Source organism: Oryctolagus cuniculus, chromosome 7 (genome assembly GCF_051225735.1).
Source record: "Oryctolagus cuniculus isolate XC-2025 breed Fujian yellow rabbit chromosome 7, ASM5122573v1, whole genome shotgun sequence".
Classification (NCBI taxonomy): domain Eukaryota; kingdom Metazoa; phylum Chordata; class Mammalia; order Lagomorpha; family Leporidae; genus Oryctolagus; species Oryctolagus cuniculus.
Window position 1 is genome coordinate 133,609,660 of NC_142873.1, and position 23,919 is coordinate 133,633,578.

General features: G+C 45.2%; 1 protein-coding gene and 1 long non-coding RNA gene across 3 annotated transcripts in view; one reads left to right on the forward strand and one right to left on the reverse strand.

Annotated features, from left to right (window-relative positions):
* Positions 1-23,458, reverse strand: part of CAP1 (cyclase associated actin cytoskeleton regulatory protein 1) — a 28,857-nt gene extending 5,399 nt beyond the window's left edge. Inside the window, exons 1-7 of one of the 2 annotated variants that reach the window (XM_002715191.6) lie at positions 23,433-23,458; positions 7,671-7,792; positions 7,001-7,101; positions 4,419-4,496; positions 2,714-2,857; positions 2,528-2,613; positions 1,084-1,189 (exon numbers count right to left, since the gene is read on the reverse strand). In XM_002715191.6, the coding sequence (XP_002715237.2) occupies positions 1,084-1,189; positions 2,528-2,613; positions 2,714-2,857; positions 4,419-4,496; positions 7,001-7,101; positions 7,671-7,782 (627 nt within the window). In that variant the 5' untranslated portion in view covers positions 7,783-7,792; positions 23,433-23,458. Of the gene's footprint in view, positions 1-1,083; positions 1,190-2,527; positions 2,614-2,713; positions 2,858-4,418; positions 4,497-7,000; positions 7,105-7,670; positions 7,793-23,432 lie in introns of both variants that reach the window. The other variant, XM_008265512.5, reaches the window with a different exon arrangement.
* LOC138850671 (uncharacterized) lies at positions 2,856-3,714 on the forward strand. The gene is made up of 2 exons (XR_011390760.2): positions 2,856-3,056; positions 3,156-3,714. It is a non-coding gene; the product is annotated as an uncharacterized LOC138850671 (long non-coding RNA).
* Positions 23,459-23,919: the final 461 nt, after the last annotated feature.

Below are 23,919 nucleotides of genomic sequence, written 5' to 3' on the forward strand. Positions count from 1 at the left end.
TAAAATTTTTGAAAAGGGAAGAAAGAGGCCGGCGCCGCAGCTCAATAGGCTAATCCTCCGCCTGCAGCACCGGCACACCGGGTTCTAGTCCCTGTCGGGGCACCGGATTCTGTCCCGGTTGTTCCTCTTCCAGGCCAGCTCTCTGCTGTGGCCAGGGAGTGCAGTGGAGGATGGCCCAAGTGCTTGGGCCCTGCACCCCATGGGAGACCAGGAGAAGCACCTGGCTCCTGCCTTTGGATCAGCGTGGTGCGCCGGCTGCAGCGCGCCGGCCGCAGCGGCCATTGGAGGGTGAACCAACGGCAAAGGAAGACCTTTCTCTCTGTCTCTCTCTCTCACTGTCCACTCTGCCTGTCAAAAAATAAAAAGAAAAAAAAGGGAAGAAAGAATCACGTGTAACTTAACAACAACAGAGCACAGCTCGGCGTGGATCACTCTCCTCTTCCTCAGGCTCTGTATATTGTGTCTTCATTAGAGCACTTAGTCTGGCCATTTGTGTTAAGGGGTTAGTATCTGTATTTTTGCTTTTTTTAAAGATTTATTTTATTTATCTGAAAGTCAATTACGGAGAAAGGTAGAGACAGAGCTGCTGGTTCACTCCCCAGATGGCCTCAACAGCTGGAACTGGGCCTATCCGCAGCCAGGAGCTTCTGGTGGGTGCAGGGGTCCTAGGACTTGGGCCATCCTCTGCTGCTTTCCCAGGTGCATCAGCAGGGAGCTGGATTGGAAGGGGAGCAGCCAGGACTCGAACCAGCACCCATATGGTATGCCAGAGCTGCAGGCTGGGGCTTTAGCCTGCTGCACTACAGCGCTGGTCCTGTATCTGTATTTTTAAGCCCTGTGAAGATTGGCATAGCACTTGTAACACACTCTTGTGCGTCTTCCCTTCTACACTGCTAACTGTCCTGGACTCATGTTTATTAAAACTGAATATTCCTTGACACTTGATGTCTTTACTGTTTTTCTTCTTCTTTCTCCCCTTCACTGAACAAACCAGCAATCATTCTCAGACCGTGGTGGTAGTAAAATCTCAGAAGCCTGTGGACACCACTGTGGACAGAGAGGGAAGAAGGGTGCAAGTCTCACCGTTTTGCTCCAGGCCAGTCCGGTGGTATGGAACTCCTTAATGTAAGCCTGCAGCTCTGTCCATATACTCAAGTAAGCTTTCACCCAGTCCACATGCTTCTTATCCCTGGGAGAATAAGGAACTTGTCACAGGCAGATGGCGCACTTTGTACAGTGATTCCAGAACCCACCCACCTCCCACCCCCCCACCCCCGCCCCGTACGCCCCGCGGTGGCCTTTCTTAGGCTTTGCTCAACAACAGCTTTTCTATCACTGGGCATTGTTTTTAAAGTCCTCCCTATTATTTAAAGTCCACACTAATACTAATTAGACCAAACTCCATTAGGACAGTGACACTGGGCTGCTTCTTTTACAGCAGTGTTTCTCAAACTATTTTTAAGGAACAAGACCATTTTTCTTTTTTCAAATTAGACCTTAAGCAGAATGTACATTTAAAATGGATGAAAGCAGACATTCTGAGCACAAAGCTGTTGTAGAGGCTTCACTGTGAACCTCCAGGGCTCCAAGAAACTCCAGTGCCTTAGACATTGCCTTATGTCAAATATGCCTTCCCTGCCCTTGAAATAAAACTTTAAAGCTTCCCCTTCAGAGGAAATAATCAGCATTAAACTATAGAAATAGCACTACATTATGATCCAAGTCCCCTTTCTTCTGTATTAGCCGGAAGACTTTAAGGTTATCAGCCTAAGAGTGAGTCTCCTCAGCTGTAAAATGATGGTAGTGATGGTGGGGAATATTCCGAACACTGTGATGCTTAATTTTCAGTTGCTGGAGGGAGGAAGAAGTGCCTGGTGTTCGGGGACACACTTCACTCCACATGGAGACTTATCCTTGCACAGAGCAGTTACTCAACAAACGTAGGTTTGCTGACGGGAAGGAAAGGTTTAGGTAGCTACACAACTATGTAATTGCTGCCTGCAGTTACTGCAGCTCAAAAGAGTAGCAACAGAGAAGTCAGGACGCAGATGGATGTGGCGAGACCGAGAATGAACGAGTCCGTACCTCTACCAGTAGTGGTATCAAGTAACAACTTTACTGTCACTTTAGCTGACTGTATGAATGGCCAGGGATATTTCGAAAATTTAGTAAGTCCTACTGAACCTTTGACAGGGGAAGTGAGAAATTCTCTACAGAGCAATGAAATTTCACGTAAGCGGACAAATTAAAGAGTACTGGCACATATTACCTCCAGCCCAACTTCTTAAACCTGGAAGGGTAAGGACTGAAAAAAGGGCCTCTGGCAATCGTGCAGAAAAAGAGAAGTGGAAGCAGAAACACTTCCTGCTTGCAAATGCCACTTGGATGAGTCAATATCTACCAAGTTTTCCAAAAAGCAGCCCTGGGCCAGGAGGACCAGCACAGAGCCTTACTGAGCCCCAAAGGGTTACTCCAGCAAGTAACCAGCCTAGTTTGTCTTTTCCCCTCGAGGAAAGGCCACACTTACACATCTTTATATTCCTTGAGGACTCGGTTTGTGTAAAACATGGCAGCATCATTCATTTCTTTCACATAGGGGCCAGGCTTGGGAGCCTAGAAAGAGAGAAGCTATCAGTGACTCAGAGCCTCCACGTCCATATCCAGCCTCTCCTTTTCATCTACCCCTTCCCTGCCCGGAAGCCGCGCTGCTCACCATGGCCACCCAGCCCAGGGCCTGGATGCTTTCACTGACAGCTGACAGGTGATTGAACAACTTGCTGCCTCGGTTTTTCTCCCGAAATGTTATCACTTCTTGGATCTGCTCGGAGATGGGTGCCAGCAAATCAGAGAGCTTATTCTAAGAAAGAATGCAAGAAAAGATTCAGGTTAGACTCTTTCTACAGAAGCTGTGTGTGTTGGTCAACTCTTACCCTGAAGGCAAAACTCCATTATGGACTAAAATAAGCACCCTGATAAACTCTGTATTCACCCTGCCTTGATTCATACAGCTAGAACTCTGCTCACCATCCCAGTTCCACAGACCTCCAACTCCTCAGGTGAGATTTTGTGGTTCTTGCTACTCAGGACCTATACCCTTAGTCATGCCACAAATCCCACCATCGCAGTCATTCTTCTCTCCTCTGTCCCGCTGACAGGAGACACAAGCGCGTTTCTGTGCCTTTCCTCACGGCGTCCTCTTCTTTATCCATCTATCCAATGCCTCACGAGGAGCAGCCCCAGCCACGCCACCTCCTGCATTTACTGCTATGATGACCAAACTGGCCCTTTATCAGACACACCAGCATCAACTATTAATAGACCCACGCTTCTCTCTCATGAATTCCTCAAGGACAAGGGCTTTGTCTCAGCTCTCTTTTATCATCATTGTAGCATTGCTAGCTGGACAGCAACTGCTGAGCACAGAGCTGATGAATCAAATGTAATTAGGGGAGCTGGCATTCAAGCAGGCAGCTCGGCAAAATGGTTGAATTTTGTTTCTGTGTTTTTATCTTCCTCCAAAGCGGAGTTTCTTGAACACTTCAATTCTCAGGTCTAGCATGCAAACTGTCTAAAACAGGAATTGGCAAATTTTGTTTCTAAAGGACCAGACAGTAAATATCTGTTCCCAAAACTCTTCATTTACAAAACTAGGTGGTGAGCCATATTTGGCCTGTAGGCCATGGTCTGTCAATCCCTGGTCTAAAAAAAGGTAAATGTAACACAGTCTCCGCTGTTTGATCTGTTGTAGAAACAATGGGTTTGGAGGAAAGGTTTAGATAAAACACTTAACCATTCAGGCAGATTAAGGATTAAAATCTAATATATTTAAAACCATACTGCACTATTTTTACATAACTTAGGCAAGCCAAGGATCAAGAGTTTTAATAGAGCATTAGTAGGAAAACTTGCTTTTATTTTCTCTCTGTGCTTAGGAAAGCCAAATGAAGAAGAAACATAATTCAAATCTTTGAGAAAAATCTAAATTTCATCTAATTCAACTTTTCACCCTTGTAGCTTAAATTTTGAGCTACGAGTAAAGTGAAAAGGAAATCTGTCAACCAGTGAAGGTCAAGGGGAGAAGCAGTACTCAGGAGTTTCAGGATCTCCACAGGGGCACTATGATGAATTTGGGCTCAGCCAAGATGCTGAAAGGGGCTGTTTATTGAAAGCAGCAGCAAAGTCCCAGGGTAACTACAGTCCTAAGTAGAATGACAGAATGAGAGCCAGTAGAGACTAATACCCAAGGGCACACTCCCATAATGGCACTCTGAGTGTCACTGGACTTCTGGGACTTGGCATGAACGTACATCATCACGAGCCTGAAAAGCTTATTTTAGCATGTTATAATAGCTTAGCAGAAATCTCTCTACTTGTCCTGAGCATCAAACCAAAACTAAACCAACTAGTGGTGAACTTACACCTGCTGGCTGCTGGCACTGAGAGGCTGTAACCAAGAGCGCTCGCTCCAGCTTCAGGCCTGTATGCACCATCTCTGCCTGCAGAAAAGGAGAAGAATCAGCTATCGATGACACATTACAAACGGAGAGGTCCTGATAAGGACAACCTGAAACCTCCACTTCCATGTCCTCTGGTAGCAACCCAGGCTCCTCATGCTGCTTCCCTCCTGTACTCCAGATTCCAGGGACTGATAACAGAATCACATATTCCATGTTCCAGTTGGAACTCATCAGAAATACACACCCGGAGCTGGAAATGAAAACAACCTGGACTAGCCTTGGGTGAAGTCAAATTAGCAACTATCCATACACTGTGTTCTGACGTGCAACAAAAAATCCCTATCTCATATCACCAAAAAACCTCAAAAACTGGAGGCAGGAGTAAAGGCAAAGGCCTCTATTCATGATTTAAAATTCTCAAAGTATTTACTTGTTTAGGTTAAAGCTATTTAACCTAAAAATATCCAATAATGCTCCATATCCAGCATTTAACCTAATAATACCCAGTAGTGCTGCATAATGGCTCTTTAGCATTAGTAGATAATTAGTTAAATCAATTTAATGAGCCATAAGCAGCACAAAAAGTGAAAGAGAACAAAATAAAAGTATGAGTGCAGTACACCAACTTCAAATTATTTCCAAATAGTGTCATTAGTATAAATATTGTTTTGTCTAATTTATAGGTCAGTTATAAATATGTTATTTCTTACTGAAGATCAAGGTCAAAAAAATTTAAGAAACATCAGGATGTAAAACTATTAAAATATAAAAATTCAAAGAAGATAATCTTTTTTCTAGGTTTCTACTTTTAAAATATAAAAGTGGGGGCCAGCTTTGTGGTATAGCAAGTTAAGGTCCCAAATGGGTGCCAGTTTGTGTCTCAGTCCTGATCCAGCTCCCTGTTAATGCATCTGGGAAAGCAAAAAAAAGATAGCCAAAGTGCTCAGACCAGAAGAAGCTCCTGGCTCCTGGCTCCTGGCCCAGCCCTAACCATTGTGACCATTCAGGGAGTGAACCAGCAGATGGAAGATCTCTGTCTCTTTCTCTCTCTCTGTAACCCTGCCTTTCAAATAAATAAATAAATAAATCTTTTTAAAAATATTAAAGAAGTAAAAGTGATACATGAGAAAAATTTTTAAATGTTACAGAACTGTGTAAAGTAAAAATGCCAGTCCCCACTTTTGTCAAAGTCCCAGTTCTACTCCTTAGTGCTAACACCTCTGCCCACAGATGGTATACGAGACTCAAAATAGATTTTCCAAAGACCAAGCAGTCAATCTTGCTGAAGGGGTTAGGTAAGGAAGATCTTAAACAAGATCTTCAGCAGAGTAGCAGGAAGGTTTTGGGTCCCAAAGAACGAGGTGAGGCATCTGTGCGTGGGGAGTGGTGGTGGGTGATGATGACAATGTAGGAGGCAGTGCATGAAGGGAGGTGGGTAGAGAGGTCCCTGTCAATGCCACCTTCATATTCTTGCTGCAGGCTAAAGCGTGAGAATAACTCATATTAGCATAACTAATAACTATCAAGTATAGTTTTATAAATGCTAAGTCATGATAATGACTCCTTTCAATAACCTACCCTAGGTCTGATTATGTAACGTGTGGGAAACAGATTGGTTCCTCACTACAGAGATGAACAGATCCATGTTTTATGTGCCAAGCAAGCTTTTTTTTTTTTTTTTTTTTTTTTTTTGACAGGCAGAGTGGACAGTGAGAGAGAGACAGAGAGAAAGGTCTTCCTTTTCTGTTGGTTCACCCTCCAAATGGCCGCTGCGGCTGGTGCACTGCACCGATCCAAAGCCAGGAGCCAGGTGCTTCCTCCTGGTCTCCCATGGGGTGCAGGGCCCAAGCACTTGGGCCATCCTCCACTGCACTCCCTGGCCATAGCAGAGAGCTGGCCTGGAAGAGGGGCAACCGGGACAGAATCCGGCGCCCCAACCGGGACTAGAACCCGGTGTGCCGGCGCCGCAAGGTGGAGGATTAGCCTATTGAGCCACGGCGCCGGCTCCAAGCAAGCTTTTTGTATAAAAAGAAATCCATACAGAATATATGATAAAAACAGGGATCCCAGAAAAATGAGGAATCCTTCTCTGCCTGGAATTATCTCCTCAGAGAAGGTAGAGGAGGAGCCTGGAGCCTCTCCACAGACTTTTTTTTCCCTTAAGATTTATTTTATTTATTTGAAAGGAAGAGTTACAGAGAGAGAGGCCTTCCAACCACTGGTTAACTCCCCAAATGACCACAATAGCCAGGGCTGGGCCAGGCTGAAGCCAGGAGCTTCTTCTGGGTCTTCTATGTGAGTTTAGGAGCCCAAGGACTTGGGTCATCCTTCACTGCTTTCCTAGGCCATTAGCAGGGAGCTGGATCAGAAATGGAGCAGCTGGGACTCAAACCAGCACCCACATGGATGCTGGTGCTGCAGGTGGCAGCTTAACCTGCTACGCCACAGCACTGGCCCCCTCTCAAGGGACTCTTCAACCAAGTGGGCTCTGAAGAGGAAACCAGCAGTTCGTGGAGAAGAGAAGAAAGGCAAAATATTCTTACGTGTTTCTGCACATCTCCCCCAATCTCTTTACTGTTCTTCAAGTACTCTGCCACAGGACCGGCAAGCAGTGAGTCAAATGCCTGCACATAGAGAGCTGCCCCTGCTGAAGACAGACACATCATGAAGAATCAAGTGCATTTACAGATAAAAGTGGGAAGCAAGGCAATACAGTCAACAGTGTATGGGAACAGAGGTCAGGAAACCTGGGTTCTAGTTCCCATGGCACCAGTAATGGCTATGTAACTCTAATTTTCTGCTCTGCACTTAATTTTCTTTATAAAATAAAGATAAAATGATTCTCCAAGGTTCCATTTAGCTCTAACACTCTATGTTTCAACTGGTACATGTGCAAAACGGCTGATTTGCCAATCATTTGGAGACAGGAAACTTTAGTGTCACTTGTCATCTGACTTGCACTGGAGTCATTTGCTAAAGAAAGAACAGGAAATATCACACAAGCAGGAAGTTGCCGTGTTAAAATAACTTAACCACAGGCCTCTCTGCACAAGTCACTTCCTCCCTTGTCTGTTGACAGCAATACAAATTATTGGGATATGAACTTTCTTGGTTAAATGCATTGAGAAACAAGCTCCACAGAATTTACTGTGATAGAAAAATTTCAGGCCAAGTCACTCAAACAAAGCATCCTGTTGGGCTGGTGACGCTTACCTTTTGAAGGGCTGTCTCCATATCCTCGGTGCATGTCGGAGGTATGGGATACCGCCTCCAGACGGCCCACTGCTCTCTCCAACCTTTCTACCAGATTTTGCATGTCAGCCATAATGGACCACCTGTTGCAAACAGATGAAATGCCATTTGTTATTTTACTGTTACATAGCACCTACCAAGAAAAAACAGAATACTCCTGAGAGTGAAGAGAATGCCAATAGATGTACACTATAGCAAATACTTACTGGGATACTAAAAATATCTGTGTAAGAATTTAGGATTTACAATGTATAGGCAATATATGGACATTATCTCAGTTTGAGCCTCCCAACAACTATTTAGGAATGGAAAGGTTATTACACTCTTAGAGTAGAAAACTTAATTTCAGTGAAATTTTTACATAGCTAGTAAGCCAGTACTCAGTTTTCTGGCTCTACATTGTGTGTGTGTGTGTGTTTTCCCCACAACATCTAGCTGCTTGCATATGGGTGGTTTATATATTTTGAGTTTTGTCCATAGTTCCTGGCTTTTGACTCCTTCCCTGAGGCTGGTCAAAGAAACTCATCTTCCTATACCTTAGCTGGCAATAAAGCCAAGATTAGGTCCTAAATTCTCCGCACTCACTTCCTGCCCACAAGGAAGGAATGCCGCGCGGAGAGCTTAGGGAGAATCTGGACAGGTCTTGCTGGGTTTCCCCACTCAGTCTATTAGTAACCACACCTGTGTAATGAAGTCTCTATGAAAATCCAAAAGGACAGGGATCAGAGAGCTTCTGGAAAGCTGAACACATGGAGTCCCTGAAGAGTGGCAGGACCACAGGGAGCATGGACGCTCCCTGCCCCTTCTCCCAGTACGTATGTATCCCTTTATCTGTAAGCTTTATAATATCCTTCATAATAAACCTGCAAACGTAAATGTTTCCCTGACATCTGTGAGCAGCCCAGCCAAACTGAACCTAAGGAGGGTGCTGTGGGAACCTTCATTATAGCCAGTTGGTCAAAAGCTCAGGTAACACTACGCGGGGGGACTGCGGTTGGTATTTGAAGTGGGGATTGGAGGCAACAATCTCAGGGACAGAGCCCTCAACCTGTGGGACTGGACACTATCTCCGGGTGGACAGTATCAGAACTGAGTTGAAGGGCACTCGGCTGGTCCCTGCTGCAGAACCGACTGCTTGCTGGGCATGTGGCAGAAATCCTCCAGATATCTGACATCAGAAGTGACCCGTGTTGAGAGTGTATGGGAGAAAACAAGTCTGAGTGTGACTTGCTGTTTTCTTTTATATCTTTAGAATGTGGAATGTCTCAGACCAAAATGAACAGGATATTTGCCCTGCCCTCAATAAGGTATAATCTAATAGAGAAGACTTAACATACACACTAACAACTATAAAACAAACAGAGTGGCATGGGACTCCAGAGGGGTGAAGAGTGTATCACATGGAAGGATCAGGTCAGATATGGAGAAGCTGCCATTCGAGCCAGGGTTCGAATGAGGATGGGGAGGATGTGAACATATAGCAGGGAGGGTGATTAGACCCCTCCAAAAGAGCTTGTTATAGTTCTTTCACAAGTACTAACTTAGTCGAACTAGCCTCATTCAACATCTAATATCCTAAAGAAAGTTAAGGTCTAAGAGAGAAAGGACCTTATTTAACCTGTTCCACATTACACTCTACCATGTAGGCCATTAACTGGCAGATAGTAGGTACTCAATAAATATTTATGTACCTGAGTATTCCAAAACTTCAGAGGAACAAGCGTTCTGAAAGGAGCCCATACACATAAGTTTTTTTCTGTCTTTTTTTTTTTTTTGACAGGCAGAGTGGACAGTGAGAGAGAGACAGAGAGAAAGGTCTTCCTTTTCTGTTGGTTCACCCTCCAAATGGCCGCTGCGGCTGGTGCACTGCACCGATCCAAAGCCAGGAGCCAGGTGCTTCCTCCTGGTCTCCCATGCGGGTACAGGGCCCATGGACCTGGGCCATCCTCCACTGCCTTCCCAGGCCACAGCAGAGAGCTGGACTGGAAGAGGAGCAACCGGGACAGACTCCAGCGCCCCAACCAGGACTAGAACCCAGGGTGCTGGCGCCGCAGGTGGAGGATTAGCCAAGTGAGCCGCGGCGCCGGCCATACACATAAGTTTAAAATGTTATCAGTCACAGCTACATAAAGTACTTGAGACCTTAACTGATCTCTTAAAATCAGTTAAATTTTAATCAAAGCCTTGACTTGAAGAGATTCCTTCCATCAAAGCATTATTCAATTCACATAACTACAGCTGAATTAATTAACTCCCTTGAAGCTGCCAAAAATGACCATTTCTCCAAAGGTGACAACATGCCAGAATATCTCAATACATGTCCTCCCTGTGGAAGAGACACACAGCTTACAAGAAGACAATATAATTTGTTCATTCTTTTCTGTGTACAGGCTCTGGTCTCTCTGGGCAGTTATTCCCAGAGAATGCCCTTTTAAAGTGAATCGAAGGAAAAAAATGAGAATGAGAACCAAATAAACCTTTCTTACCATGGCCTGGAGAAGCAGCAGAAGCCTCTTTTAGGCCTATGCTCCACTCACAAATGCAGCAGATTATGGAGCCATCTCGAAGCAGCCAATATACTCTGCCTTGTGTGATGATCCTACCCACCGAGATCTGAATCGCTGACCTGCTCCATTCTGGGGAGTGGCCAGGAGCAGTCTCATAAATAACTCACACTTTTTGAAATCAAGGATAAAGGCCAAGAGTGTGATAAGTTCCCAAGACTGAATAGATACCACCCAGTTTTGTTATAAAACGTGTTTCTTGGGGCCAGCATTGTGGCACAGAGGATGAAGCCACAACCTGTGATGCCAACATCCCATACGGGTCCCTGTTCAAGTCCTGGCTGCTCCATTTCCAATCCAGCTCCCTGCTAATGGACTGGAAAAGCAGTGGAAGATGGCCCAAGTACTGGGGCTCCTGCCATCCACCTGGCCCAGCCCTGGCCATTTCAGCCAACTAGGGAGTGAACCAGCAGATGGAAGAGTACTCTGTCTCTCCCTCTCTCTCTGTAACTCTTTCAAAATAAATAAATATTTTTTTAAAAAAAATAAAACATGCTCCTTTACACACAATAGATGCTATAGGTTGAAACTGGTGTTAAACATGGTGACAAAGTACAAGTGTCTCTAAAGACTGCCAGGGTTGGAGAACACCTACAAATTTTATAAGTTTAATAATTTAGCTTCAGGGAATTTTGGTTACTTCTATTCCATATTCCACTTGCACTTGCTAGCTTTCAGTGCTAAACAAGTACAGTTCTGCTGTCTAACTTAAGCTAGAGTTATAGCTATCTCATTCTACCACTAACAGCACATAGACAGGAGGGTAAGATTTGACATGTGATGGGAAGAACATACACCCAAAGGGACTAAAAGACACATGTTCTCATTCTCTACACACACACATACATTCTGCAGGTGGTCATGTCTACTCCCAAGCTCTCAGCTGCCACACCAATACCCAGCCCGCTTGCTCAGTGTACCACCACAACCACCTACAGACTAAAGGCAGCATATTGCCTTGGGATTGCAGATTCCCAAGGCAGCATACCTAGCTTAGGCCATTCTTCCAGGATACAGAATTTTAGATCCAGCTTCCAGACATCTCTACTATATGTTCCCAAAGTACCTCAAAATGTAATCTCCAAAACAGAACTCATCTCCCCTAACCTGACTTCCCTACAGCCCAGTGCCACTGCCCTGTGACCCAGCGCTACCTGCCATCACCTAATTCTTCAAGCTAGTAACCAGGAAACTAAGTAAGCCATGCAGTATAGTGGATAAGAGTGGTCTTCAGAGACGACAGAGATGGGAGAGTTGAATAACAGCACTCACAGGCTCTGTTACTATAATAAGCAATTACCAAACTTTCTGAGCCTGCTTCCTTATCCACATACTGAGGACAACAACAAATAAAAGCTAAAGGCATCAGTGAGAATGAGGAAACCCATGTAGAAGTTCTTAGCACAACCCAGGAAGTTAGTAAGGATTCCATAAACATTAACTAACCAGTCATCAAAAGCCACAGGCTGTATCTTGTATATCTCATAAAGACTGCCCCTTGCCTCCATCTTCACTGATAAAAGCCGGGTTACAAAGTCTTTGTCTAATTATTATAGTTACTTCCTAGCTCGTCTTCTTCATTCCAGTTAATACACCTTCATCATCCATTCTCCATATGCAGCCAGAGTGATCAGTCTCTAATGCAAATGTAATTATAATAGCCTTTTATTTAATACCATACAACACTCCCCAGGGTATTCAGGGTAAAGTCCAAACCAGGGTCTCCACAGAGTCCTGCTGTATCTCCCACCACATGCCCCAGTTTTATCTCTTGCTACATCTTTCCTAAGTACACTATAGCAATATAGGGCTACTTACAATTTTTCTCCAGTCTTTATATTGCTGAGCCTTTATATTGCTACCTACTTGGATGCTCTTTCTTATCCGGCCCTTCTCTGGAATTCCTATCCCCTTCAAGTCTCAGCCAAGGTACCACTTCCCCAGGAAGTATTTCCAGGGCCAGTGCTGTGGTGTAGCAGGTAAAGCTACCACCTACAGTGCCGGAATCCCATATGGAACCAGTTCAAGTCCTAGCTGCTCCACTTGCGATCCAGCTCTTTGCTATGGCCTGGGAAAACAGTTGAAGATGGCCCAACTCCTTGGGCCTCTGCACCTGTGTGGGAGACCCAGAAGAAGCTCCTGGCTCCTGGCTTCAGATTGGCCCAGCTCCAGCCACTGTGGCTATTTGGGGAGTGAACCAAGGGACAGAAGACTTCTCTCTCTCTGCCTCTGCCTCTCTGTAACTCTGCCTTTCAAATTTCCAGTGTATGCTCTCATACACTGTATTTTTCCCTACCACAGCACATAATACATTGGTTTAAAACCATTTGGCCTAGCAGTTAAGATGCCTGTATTCAATATCTGGCCCCACTCCTGATTCCAGCTTCCTGCTAATGCAGACACTTGGAGGCAGCAGCAATGGCTCAAGAAGTACCTTAATCCACTGGGCCACAACATTCAGCCCTACTGCTTCTTTTGAGACTTAAAAAGTCATTCTACAAGATATATTATATAGGTATTGATTCCCACAGAACAAAGAAACTGACAATCACAGAAGTTAAAAAAGCTTGGCAGAGGTTAGCCAATAGATAAAGTACCTAGATCTTGAGCAAAAATATTCTGAATCCTAGTCTGAGGCTCTTCCTACCATTCCACAATGACTTTTTTTTTTTTATGGTGAAAAAACATATATTTAGAATTAGCCAGCTGGACACCATTCAGATGATCCCAATTTTGTTGGCAATCCACAATGACTTTTAAACAACTGACTGGGGGCAGCGCTGTGGAGCAGTACATTAAGCTTCTGCCTATGGAGCCAGCATCCCATATGGGCACCAGTTCTAGTCCGGGCTGCTCCTCTTCTGATCCAGTTCTCTGCTATGGCCTAGGAAAGCAGCAGAAGATGGGCCAAGTGCTTGGGTCCCTGCACCCGCGTAGGAGACCTGGAAGACGCTCCTGGCTCCTGGCTTCAGACTAGTCCAGCTCTGGCCATTGCAGCTGACTGGGGAGTGAACCAGTGAATGGAAGACCTTTCTCTGTCTCTCCTTCTCTCTGTCTGTAACTCTACCTCTCAAATAAATAAATAAATAAAATCTTTTAAAAAAATAATTGACTATTTGGTTCATCAGGGCATCCAGCAACCACTGTATACTAAGCATAGCACTGTGGGTCCAAGACCTCTTTATAGTGTCTTTAGTTACATTATTAACAGCTTTCAATTTCTCTGCTTTCAGTTTTATCCACGGAGGCCAACTTTTTTACAGTCACGTTCAGGATGGATGACACATATTTGGAAAGCAAATGTTTAAAAAAAGGCTCCTCCCAAATAACACTGAATTACCAGAGCAAAAAAGTGTAGCTTTTCTGCCTAATCTTATTCCTCGCCACTTCTAACTGACAACAGCTGGCAACTATCCGTAAATCTCCATAAATAAGTAGATAGATTCCAAACTACTATTCCCACCATAAAAGCTTTAGGAAGAGGAGTGGCCCTAATTATACAAATCTAAATAAAACTAGAATCCAAAAGACCAAGGTCAGAGTCACAATCTGTCACATATTAGCTGTGTAATTTTGGGATAGTCACTTAATGGATTATAGTCTTCACTTAGCACTCAGAGTTGATTTCACAAATGAGAGTAATAACTTTGGAATCCTTAAGAAGCAATTCAAATGTGAAATATCACCACTACCTACTATCTACTAAAATACACACTGCAGGAGGAAAGGAATTTATCCATTCTCCTTCCTGTACTCACCTCATTTCCCAGCACCTAGAACAACCAGGCACACAGAAGGTACTCATAAAATGAAATGCTAAACGTTGTGGGGGCTACTCAATAAACTGATGATACACAGTCCCTCCCGCCAAAAGCTTTTTGTTCTTATTGAGAAGGGAACAAAATGAAATGAGAATGGAATACTATGACCATATTTTTTAAAGTTCTGTTAGAAAATCATTTTAGCTTGATTAGGCAAAGTTATAGAATCAGCCTGAATAATGTAAATTTTTCTTTGCAGAATATTGCTGCTATGGTTCTGAATTATATAATGTAAATGACAATAAGTGCTGAGAGTTCAGAAGAAATCAACGTGGACTAGAGGTAGATTTCAGGAGGAAAGTGGAATGTCCTGATGGAAAGGCAAGGGGAAAAAGGGAAGACATTCCAAATCAAAAGTAAAAACAGACTAAGCAGGCCATGCACAGAAAGTGTGAGCAGGTTGTCCCACACAGAGCATGGAGTATCATGGGAAATAAAACTAACCAAGCAAGCAGGGTCAGATTATAGAGGGCAGTGAAAGCCAGGCAATATTTGGTTTTGATGTGTGATAACTGGGAAGCCATTTGAGATTTTTGAGTGAAGGATTATGATGAATGCAAAAGTGTGTAGAGTATGGATATACTTTTTTTTTTTAAGATTTTTATTTATTTATTTGACAGGTAGAGTTATAGACAGTGAGAGAGAGACAGAGAGAAAGGTCTTCCTTCCGTTGATTCACTCCCCAAATGGCCACCACGGCCGGAGCTACACCAATCCGAAGCCAGGAGCCAGGAGCCAGGAGCTTCTTCCCAGTCTCCCACATGGGTGCAGGAGCCAAGCACTTGGGCCATCCTCCACTGCCTTCCCAGGCCACAGGAGAGAGCTGGACTGGAACAGGAGCAACCAGGACTAGAACCTGGTGCCCACATGGGATGCCAGTGCCACAGGCGGAGGATTAACCTAGTGCGCCACCGCACCAGCCCCTGGGTACACTTTAAAAAGTTTGTGGACAGAGCACAGGTTAGCCAAGCAGGTAAGATACCCGCATCCCACATCAGAGTGCCTGCGTTTGATTCCTGGCTCCAGCTTCTTGCTGGTGCAGACTCTTGGAGGCAGGGGTGATGACTGCAGGCAGTGGCTTCACCCACTACACCACAGTGCTGGCCCCTGTAGGGAATATTAAACAGGGGGGAGCGAAATAGCTTCCCTGCTATCTCGCTTTCAAATTAATTAATTAATTAAAAATAAAAGGGGTGGGCACAGCATTTATGATGCCAGATGTCTGCATCCCATATTGGAGTGCCTGGGTTTGAGTCCCAGCTCCCCTCCCAATTCCAGCTTCCTGGTAATGTGCACCCTAGGGGGCAGCAGGTGATCGCCCTAGTAGTTGGGTCCCTGCCACCCATGTGGGAGACCCAAACTTGAGTTCCTGGCTTTAGCTCTTGCGGGCATTTGGGGAGTGCACCAAAGGAGGGAGAAATCTCTGTCTCTGCCTTTCAAATTTTTTTAAATAGCTTCCCTGACCTAAAGGTAGAAGTTTAGCAGGAGAGACAAAAACTACCTCCTACTGGATCACTTGTTCCTGGATTAGGAGGGATTCTAAAAATCAATTCTGATGTTCAGAACAGTCTTTTCAGCATTCTCAGTCATTAGTCAGGCAGCCTCTGCTCAAACACCTGAGCCTTCAGGGGAAGCCCATTCCATTTAGACAGCAGAAAGCATTAAAAAGTTCTTCCTTATATGGAGGCAAATCTGCCTCCCTGCAACTTCCACCTACCGATCTGTGTTCTGCCCTCAGGCTCACACCAAACTGAAAACAAGCACTAACTGGGTGTCACTGCCTGTGCGGGGCACTGCATGGGTACAGAGGGGAGGCGAGGATGACTCCGGAGGTGCAAGTGCGAGGGCCTCAAGAGAACGATGACAGCACAGGCAGCACAGGTTCTGGCATGCTCTAGTTAGGCAAGAAGATGAGGTCAGTTTTGAATATGCTGAGATGGGAGAGATGAAGCTTCCAAGTGGAAATGTCCAGTTCATACTTCAAAATAAAGCCTGGGAAAGGATCAAGACTGGAGACAATGTTTACAAGTCACTGGCAAAGAAATGCCATGAAGTCATGAGAATGGATAGGCTCTTGGAGGGATATCATGCAGAGCAAAAACAAACTATGGGCTTGATTCTCCAGCAATTTCTTTTGTGGTTTAAAACCAAGAAAAAACAGAAATGACTAGTGATTCCTGCTGAAGCAGCTTTACACTCTTATCATTCTAACAACTCAACCCAGTTTCTTCTGCCTATTCAAGGAAGTCATTCAGAAGTAAACGGGGATGGGGGTCGGTGCTGTGGCATAGTGGGTTAAAGCCCCAGCCTGCAGGGCCGGCATCCCACATGGGTGCCAGTTTGAGTCTCGGCTGCTTCTCTTCCGATCCAGCTCTCTGCTGTGGCCTGGGAAAGCAGTAGGAGATGGCCCAAATCCTTGGGCCCTTGCACCCATGTGGGAGACCCAGAAGAAGCTCCTGGCTCCTGACTTTGGATCAGCTCAGCTCTGGCCGTTGTGGTCATTTGGGGAGTGAACCAGCAGAATGGAAGACCACTCTCTCTCTCTGGCTCTACCTCTCTCTGTAACTCTTTCAAATAAATAAAATAAATATTAAAAAAAAAAAAGTAGTAAATGGGGATGGGAGAGTGCAGCACTGTAGAGCAGTGGGCTTTGTGTCCCGGATGCTCCTCTTCCAATCCAGCTCTCTGCTATGGCCTGGGAAAGCAGTAGAAAATGGTCCAAGTACTTGAGCCCCTACATTCACGTGGGAGACCCGGAAGAAGCTCCTGGCTCCTGATCCGCACAGCTCCGGCCATTGCGGCCATTTGGGAAGTGAACCAGCGGATGGAAGACTTCTCTCTCTGTCTCTACCTCTCTCTGTAACTCTGTCTGTAACTCTGTCTTTCAAATAAATAAAATAAATCTTAAAAAAAAAAAAAAAAAAGAAGAAAGCAAGCACAAAATTCAGCCTATATACTATGGCAGCTCAACAGATCTGCTTCATGAAAAGTCCTTCTCCTGGCTTTGACGTTGTAACCCTGTTCCTCTATCCTAAGGAAGTAAATGCAAATGCAAGTAAAATGATAGACAAGAGGATTCACCTTAATGTTCGATCTATCTACCTACCTGTATCTATATATATCTTAGCCTTCTAAGTATAGGGGAATAGCTAAATACTCTGTGGAAAAAGACTTCAAGAGAACACAAAATTTACAGTGTTTGTAACGTTAGGGTGATGGGCTTTTGGACAATTTTCCCTATTTTCTAAACTTACTTTCACATAGTTACATATCTCCACTTGGATACATCTCAGCAACTACACTAAGCTATACATGAGTAGTTCTACTCCTAAAAACAGAGAAACTCTTACCAGTAGGCTCTAACACGTCACAAAGCAAGAACTAGACATGTTACTAGGAAATACAAGTTGGCCGGTTTAATCCAGAAACCAAAAACAGACACCACTTTGCTCTAAAAAAGATGCCATCTAAATCTAACCCAAATCAGGAGCCACTCTTCTTCCCAGCATTTGATTTCGCTGATTAAACCAATGACATTCAGTGCCTGAGTCACTGCCACCTGAGGTTTAGATTAAAAGAGAAAGAAAGGCCTATCTTCTAGGCAGGAAGGAATCCAACCCATTATCAGTGCTTGTCTCCTGTTTCCACCTTATACATGGTCTCTGTCTAAAAATCCGAGAACAAGTGAAATAAGGAATAGTACAAACTGAAGTCAGACTTGGGAACTTGCTGTTTCAATGATCTGAGGCAAACCTAACTGTACGGCCGTGGGTTCCCCTCTGTCCTACATTCGAAGAATATTATGGAGACTAATTAACTGCACAGAGCATTTGGTGGTCCCCTTCTACATGCTTTATGATGTGTATGGAGAAACTGCACAGGCCGATTGCAGCCTGAAGAGTTGCTTAAACTGCACAGCATTTCCCATTCTTATACATATACATTCAAGGATGACATTTGTCCTTAGCCATGACTCAGCTACAAGTAGAGATATGAAAAGATCTGTGATTCTACGTCTATAATTAACTTAAGTATAGGAATTTGAATGACCTTTGGAGGGGAAAGAAAAAAAAAAACCAATAGCCAGCCTGTTCCTCCCACTAAACATCTCACTATTTTCCAGCCAAATGGGAAAGTTTGGCACAGCATGTCTGGTAATACCAGGCAAACAGAGCTGCACTGTAGCTAAGGAGTATTTTTAGAGCTTTGATTGTTTTTATTAGGTTAACACAGTGGTTTTACAAAAAGTAATAGTTTCATGGTGAATTTGGTAGCTATAATATAAAGATGATGAAGTTAGAACAATTTTCAATTTTATCAATTAAAATAAACGTGAATACCAACTCTATAAACTATCAACAATGTAAAAATGATAGTCCCTGTCCGCTAAAACCAAACAGTCTAAATGCACGCCACATGAATGTGAACAAGACAGGAATTTATTTATCCCCGTTACAGTAGAAAGGGAAATCTGCTGACTTGCACTGTCAACTAACACAAAGTGGCTTCTAGCGCCCATCTCAGTGTAGCACTTCTCTATGCAGATCACATTCCCTGGGGGTGAAGGAATGGAGGAGGCAGGGAGGCAAGTCCTTATAAGGACCAACCAGGAATTCCTTAAAGAAAACAATAATTTCTTGATGCCTCAATGAAACAAATAATTCATTCATTTCAGCATACTGAGTGTTTATCATGTACCATACACTGTGCTAAGTATGGCCTTGGGGCCTGCCCTCAGAAAATTTAGCCAGGGAGAAAAAAAACTGTTGAACAATCACAGTTATGAAATGTTTTTTAAAAAATATTTATTTATTTGAAAGGCAGCCTTTATAGAGAGGCAGAGGCAGAGGAGAGAGACAGAAAGTGAGAGAGAGAGGGCTTCCATCCACTAGTTAACTCCCCAAATGGCCACAATGGCCAGAGCTGGGTCGATCCAAAGCCAGGAGCCTTAAGCCTCATCCGGGTCTCTCATGTGGGTATAGGGGCCCAAGGACTTGGGTCATCTTCTACTGCTTTCCCAGGCCATCAGCAGGGAGCTGGACCGTAAGTGGAGCAGCCAGCGCCCATATGGGATGCAGATGGTGGCTTTACCCACTCTACCACAGCACCAGCTCCTTTTTTAAAAAAAAGAAGTTATTTATTTATTTGAAATGAAACTTTCCAATGCAGTAATTCTCAATCAGGGACAATTCTTCCTTCCAGTAGACATTTAGCAATGTCTGAAAATATTTTTGGTTGTTACAATTGAGGAAGTGCTACCAGGATCTAATGGGTAATGGGTAGAGGTCAGGAAGGCTGCTAAACACTCTGCACTGTGGTTGGCAAAGCAAGTAAAGCTGCTGCTGCCTGTGACACCCGCATCCCCTGTGGGTGCTGGTTCGAGTCCTGGCTGCTCCAGCCCAGCCCTGGCAGTTACAGCCATCTGGGGAATAAACCAGTGGGTAGAAGAGCTCCCTGTCTCTGTCTGTAACTTTCTTTCAAATAAATAAATAACTAAATCTGCAATGCACAAGAGAGCTCCACAAGGAAGAGTTATGTGGCTCAAAATATCAATCATGGGGCCAGCACTGTGAAGCAGCGGGTTAAAGCCCCAGTCTGCAGCTCCAACACATCAATTATCCTATGGGTGCTGGTTCTAGTCCTGGCTGCTCCTTTCCCAACTAGCTCTCTGCTATGGCCTGGGAAAGCAGTGGAAGATGGCCCACGTCCTTGGGACCCTATACCCATGAGGGAGACCTTGAAGCAGCTCCTGGCTCCTGACTTAGGATTGGCTCAGCTTTGGCTGTTGTGGCCATCTGGGGAGTGAACCAGAGAATGGAGGACCTCTCTGTCTCTATCTCCATAACTCTTTTTTTTTTCCTCTCTCTCTCTGTAACTCTTTCAAGTAAATAAAAATAAATCTTAAAAATAAATCATGAGGAGGTTGAAAACCCTCACTCTAAAGTAATAAAGAACACTTGGGGGGCCGGCACACTGCCGTAGTGGGTAAAGCCACCGCCTGCAGTGTCGGAATCCCATATGGGCGCTGGTTCGAGTCCTGGCTGCTCCTCTTCCAATCCAGCTCCCTGCTGTGGCCTGGGAAAGCAGTAGAAGATGGCCCATCTCTTTGGGTCCCTGTACCCATGTGGGAGACCTGAAAGAAGCTCCTGGCTTCTGACTTTGGATCGGTGCAGCTCCAGCCATTGCAGCAATTGGGGAGTGAACCAGTGGATGGAAGATCTCTCTGCCTCTCCTTCTCTCTCTTTTTAACTCGGACTTTCAAATAAATAAATAAATCTTAAAAAAAATAACACTTGGAAATGCGACAGATTCCAGCAAAATGTTAGTATAATAAATTAGAAAGGCAATAAGCTAAGTACAAGAGGTTCAAATAAAATGCTAGCATAATAAACTAAATTAGAAAGGCAAGCTATATCATCCACTGAAAGTTAAATAAAATAAGGGGAATTCTGTAAGTTGGAAAAAGGAGGTTAGCCTTGATTCTTTGGAAAGATGAAGCCAATGAAAGGTAATGAAATGTCAATGGTTTTTTTAAAGAGCATTTAAAAAATTAGTCTAGCTGTGGTAGAGAAGCTGAAGGAACAAGTATGAAAGCCAGGTCAGTAGAAAAGAAACTAATGATGACATTTCAAAGGAATAATCACTAGGAATGGATAAGGTATGGCTTAAGAATCCTCAGATTTCAAATCTCAGTGTTAAATTGCAAACCAGAGGGTTCAATTTCCAAAGATACTTTGCATTTGCTTGTTTAAGCAAAATGAATTGGACTCAAAATGCCTCAGGAAAAAACAAAAAGAGGAAGTCACTTAATTAAAAGGCCAGTCCTGGATAAAAAAATAATAATAATAACTATAACTAAACAAATGTATACATATCCAAGAAAGGGGGGGGCGTGGTGAGAAAAAAAGGTCAAGGAAACATCTTACAACTAGCTCAACAGCTGACCCCCTCCCAGCAAACATACAGGCACTGAATCTGAAGAATACCACCACTTTTGGCAGGTTATGCTTTACAAAGTATTTTCACTACTACTATTTTATTTAAACCCTCCAAGACATCAATTATGCCCACCTGATGGAAGTGTTTCCAGGGAAGGCAGGAAACTCCTACAGAAATTTCTATATGCTGGATGGTGGCAACTCAGTCAGCAAACTGCCAACCACAAATAAAATCCAAATGCATTCAAACAAGGCAATAAAAGCCCTTCGGAACTCAACAGATATGGACCTTTTTCCTTCTTCTGTCCAAGTCCAGGCTCCAGGTCCTTCACTGAATAAAGGCATTCTCCTGCCTCCACATCTTTACTGCTTGCTCTGGCTGGGGCACTCTCTTAAAAACCTTTGCCTAGACGCGCTACAAACACTTCAAACTAAACATGTCCAAAATCCATTTTCTTTCTGTGTCACCTCCCTAATTTACTCCTTCCATTCCCGAGCTGAATGGTATCACCCAGTACCCTAAGTCAGAAAAGCAGGCAATCATCTAACTACTCTTAACTTCTTCATTCCCATAAATTAACTGGCCTCCAACTCCACGGATTCCATTTTAATACTGCTCCAATCGGTGCCTCATCTACAATCCCATTTCCACTCACTCCCTGAATTCAAGTCATTGATACAGTACAGCAAAACACTGGCCTACTCCCCTACAGCGTCTGATTCTCTCCCACTTGACAGTGAACATTCTAAAACAGAAACCTGGTCATACTGTTTTCCTACATAAAATCCTTTCAAAGCATCCCCACAGCTCTCAGGGTAAAACCCAAACTCCTTAGCATGCCTTGTGAGTTCCTCCATATTTGACCTCGTCGCTTCTCACTTACTCCACTTCCCTAAGCATTACTGAAATTCCAGTTAAACTGAACTAGTTATGGTCCTCCACATGTCCAGGTCCTTGCACCTGCAGTCTTCTTTGCCTGGAAATTCCTTTTCCAATTTCATCCCATGGCTAAGTGTACGATTCAGCCACCCAACTCCTCCCGGAGGACTGGAAACCTAGCTCAGGTACTTCCGGGTGCTCTCGTGATGCCGGGCGCCCACAGAGCACTATTGACAATGTAAGCCATCCATTATACACTCGCCTGCGCCCTCCTCCCTCATAAACTCCAAGAGAACACTGCACTCTTTGTCCCCAGCTTCACACCTACTAAGGGTCTCAATATTTGGTAAATGATCAATGTGCTGCTCCACTCGGGGATTTTCACTTGGATAGGGAGCCCTGCAAGCAGCCTCCAGCGCCGCGGTTTTGACAGTAACTTCGAAGATGTTCTCATCCCCCGGTCCCAGCACCTACTCCCGTGCGTCCTCTGAAACGCATCTTCAACTCTACTTTGAAAGGCTTTTTCTGAACCCTCGGTCGCATCCTTTCACAGGACCCTGTTCTTGCCTAACACTGGCTTGTAATGACTTCTCAGACGCTCCTGCCAACCCTGCTAGCTCCATGCCCGCAGGGTCCGGCTTCTGGTTTCACAGTCGGCACCCCCTGGAGCTGGCGGAAATGCTGCCACTGAATTTATTCCTGTGAGGTGCAGAGACCTCCACTTAAAAGATGAGCACAGTGAAGCTCAGCGATGTTAAATAAGGCATCCCCGGCCGCAGATCCCCAGCAGCGGGGCCGAGCCGAACCCCAGCCATTCTGATCTCAGGTCCAGACGTAGAGAACACCGCCAATAAAGTTGGCGTGGCTTTTCAGAGCAAGAGCAGCAGATTAGAAGGCAGGGGAAGTTATCTGATTGCAAATGTAGAACTTGCCCACCTCACTTGGAAAAACTCCCCAAGCATGCCAACAACTGAATTTGGAAGAAAAAAAAAAAAAAAGTTCCACACAGCGGGCGGCCTTTAACCTGCAACTGCCGAGACCGGAAGATGACCCCCAAGTCGGAGAGTCCAAGGAAAGGAACGTGGGGAGGATCTGGGGTTGGAACCGAATGATTCTCATTCTTTTCCTCACTCGCTGTATGGTTTTCCCTAGCCTCTTCCCTCCAGGGGTTTATTTGCCCATCTCTGCAATGGGAGCGAGAGGGGTAAAGACTCGGGGGTTTCCTTTCAGTCAGGACACAGGAGTCAGACCTCCGCCGAGGCTGACCGGCAGCGCGACAAGATCGATTGGAAGGACCTCCCGGGACAGCCGGTCTCAGCTGGTCACCCCCGCCCCACCTCAAGAGACCGCGCCCAGCAGTCCCGATCGGCCTGAGGGCCTCAGCCCCGACCCCCTCAGCAAGGGTCGCTACACGCACTTAGGCCAGAAAAGCAATATCAACACCAGGGGCCGATGGGCTCAGGAGGGGAGCCCCAGTCCCCACCCAGCAACGTACCCCCCACCTCAGAGCTGTGCCTCACCTCGGTACTGCGATCAGCCGCTCTCCACTTCCGGCAAGAACCGCCCAGCAATCTTCGCGCGACCCACTTCCGGGCCCTCACTGGGCGCGGCGCCCCCACCGGAAATGAACCGCCGGCTGCAACGGTAGGCTGGACCGGGATTCGGTGGGGTGGTCTGTCCTGCCGGCTCGCGACTCCGCCCTCTCTACCCCACGCCTCGGAGAGAGAATACCGGCCAGCGCCGAGGGCACAAGGCGAAGAGCCCCGCCCCCTGGGCGGGAGCGACCCCCAAAGGGGCGTGTCCAAGCCTGGGCCACTCCCCTTGGCCTACCTTACAGTGCCGGAATTGCCCCCTGCGGTCCGAGCCAATGGGGAGGCCGAGAGCACTGGAAAGGAGGCCAAAGAGTGGCTAATTCTCCTGTCGGTTTGATCTCAATGGAAAAAGGCCAGTCCCTTTTCACTGCTGTCCCTAAAGGGTCTTGAAAGGACTGGGGGGTGGGGGGCCAGG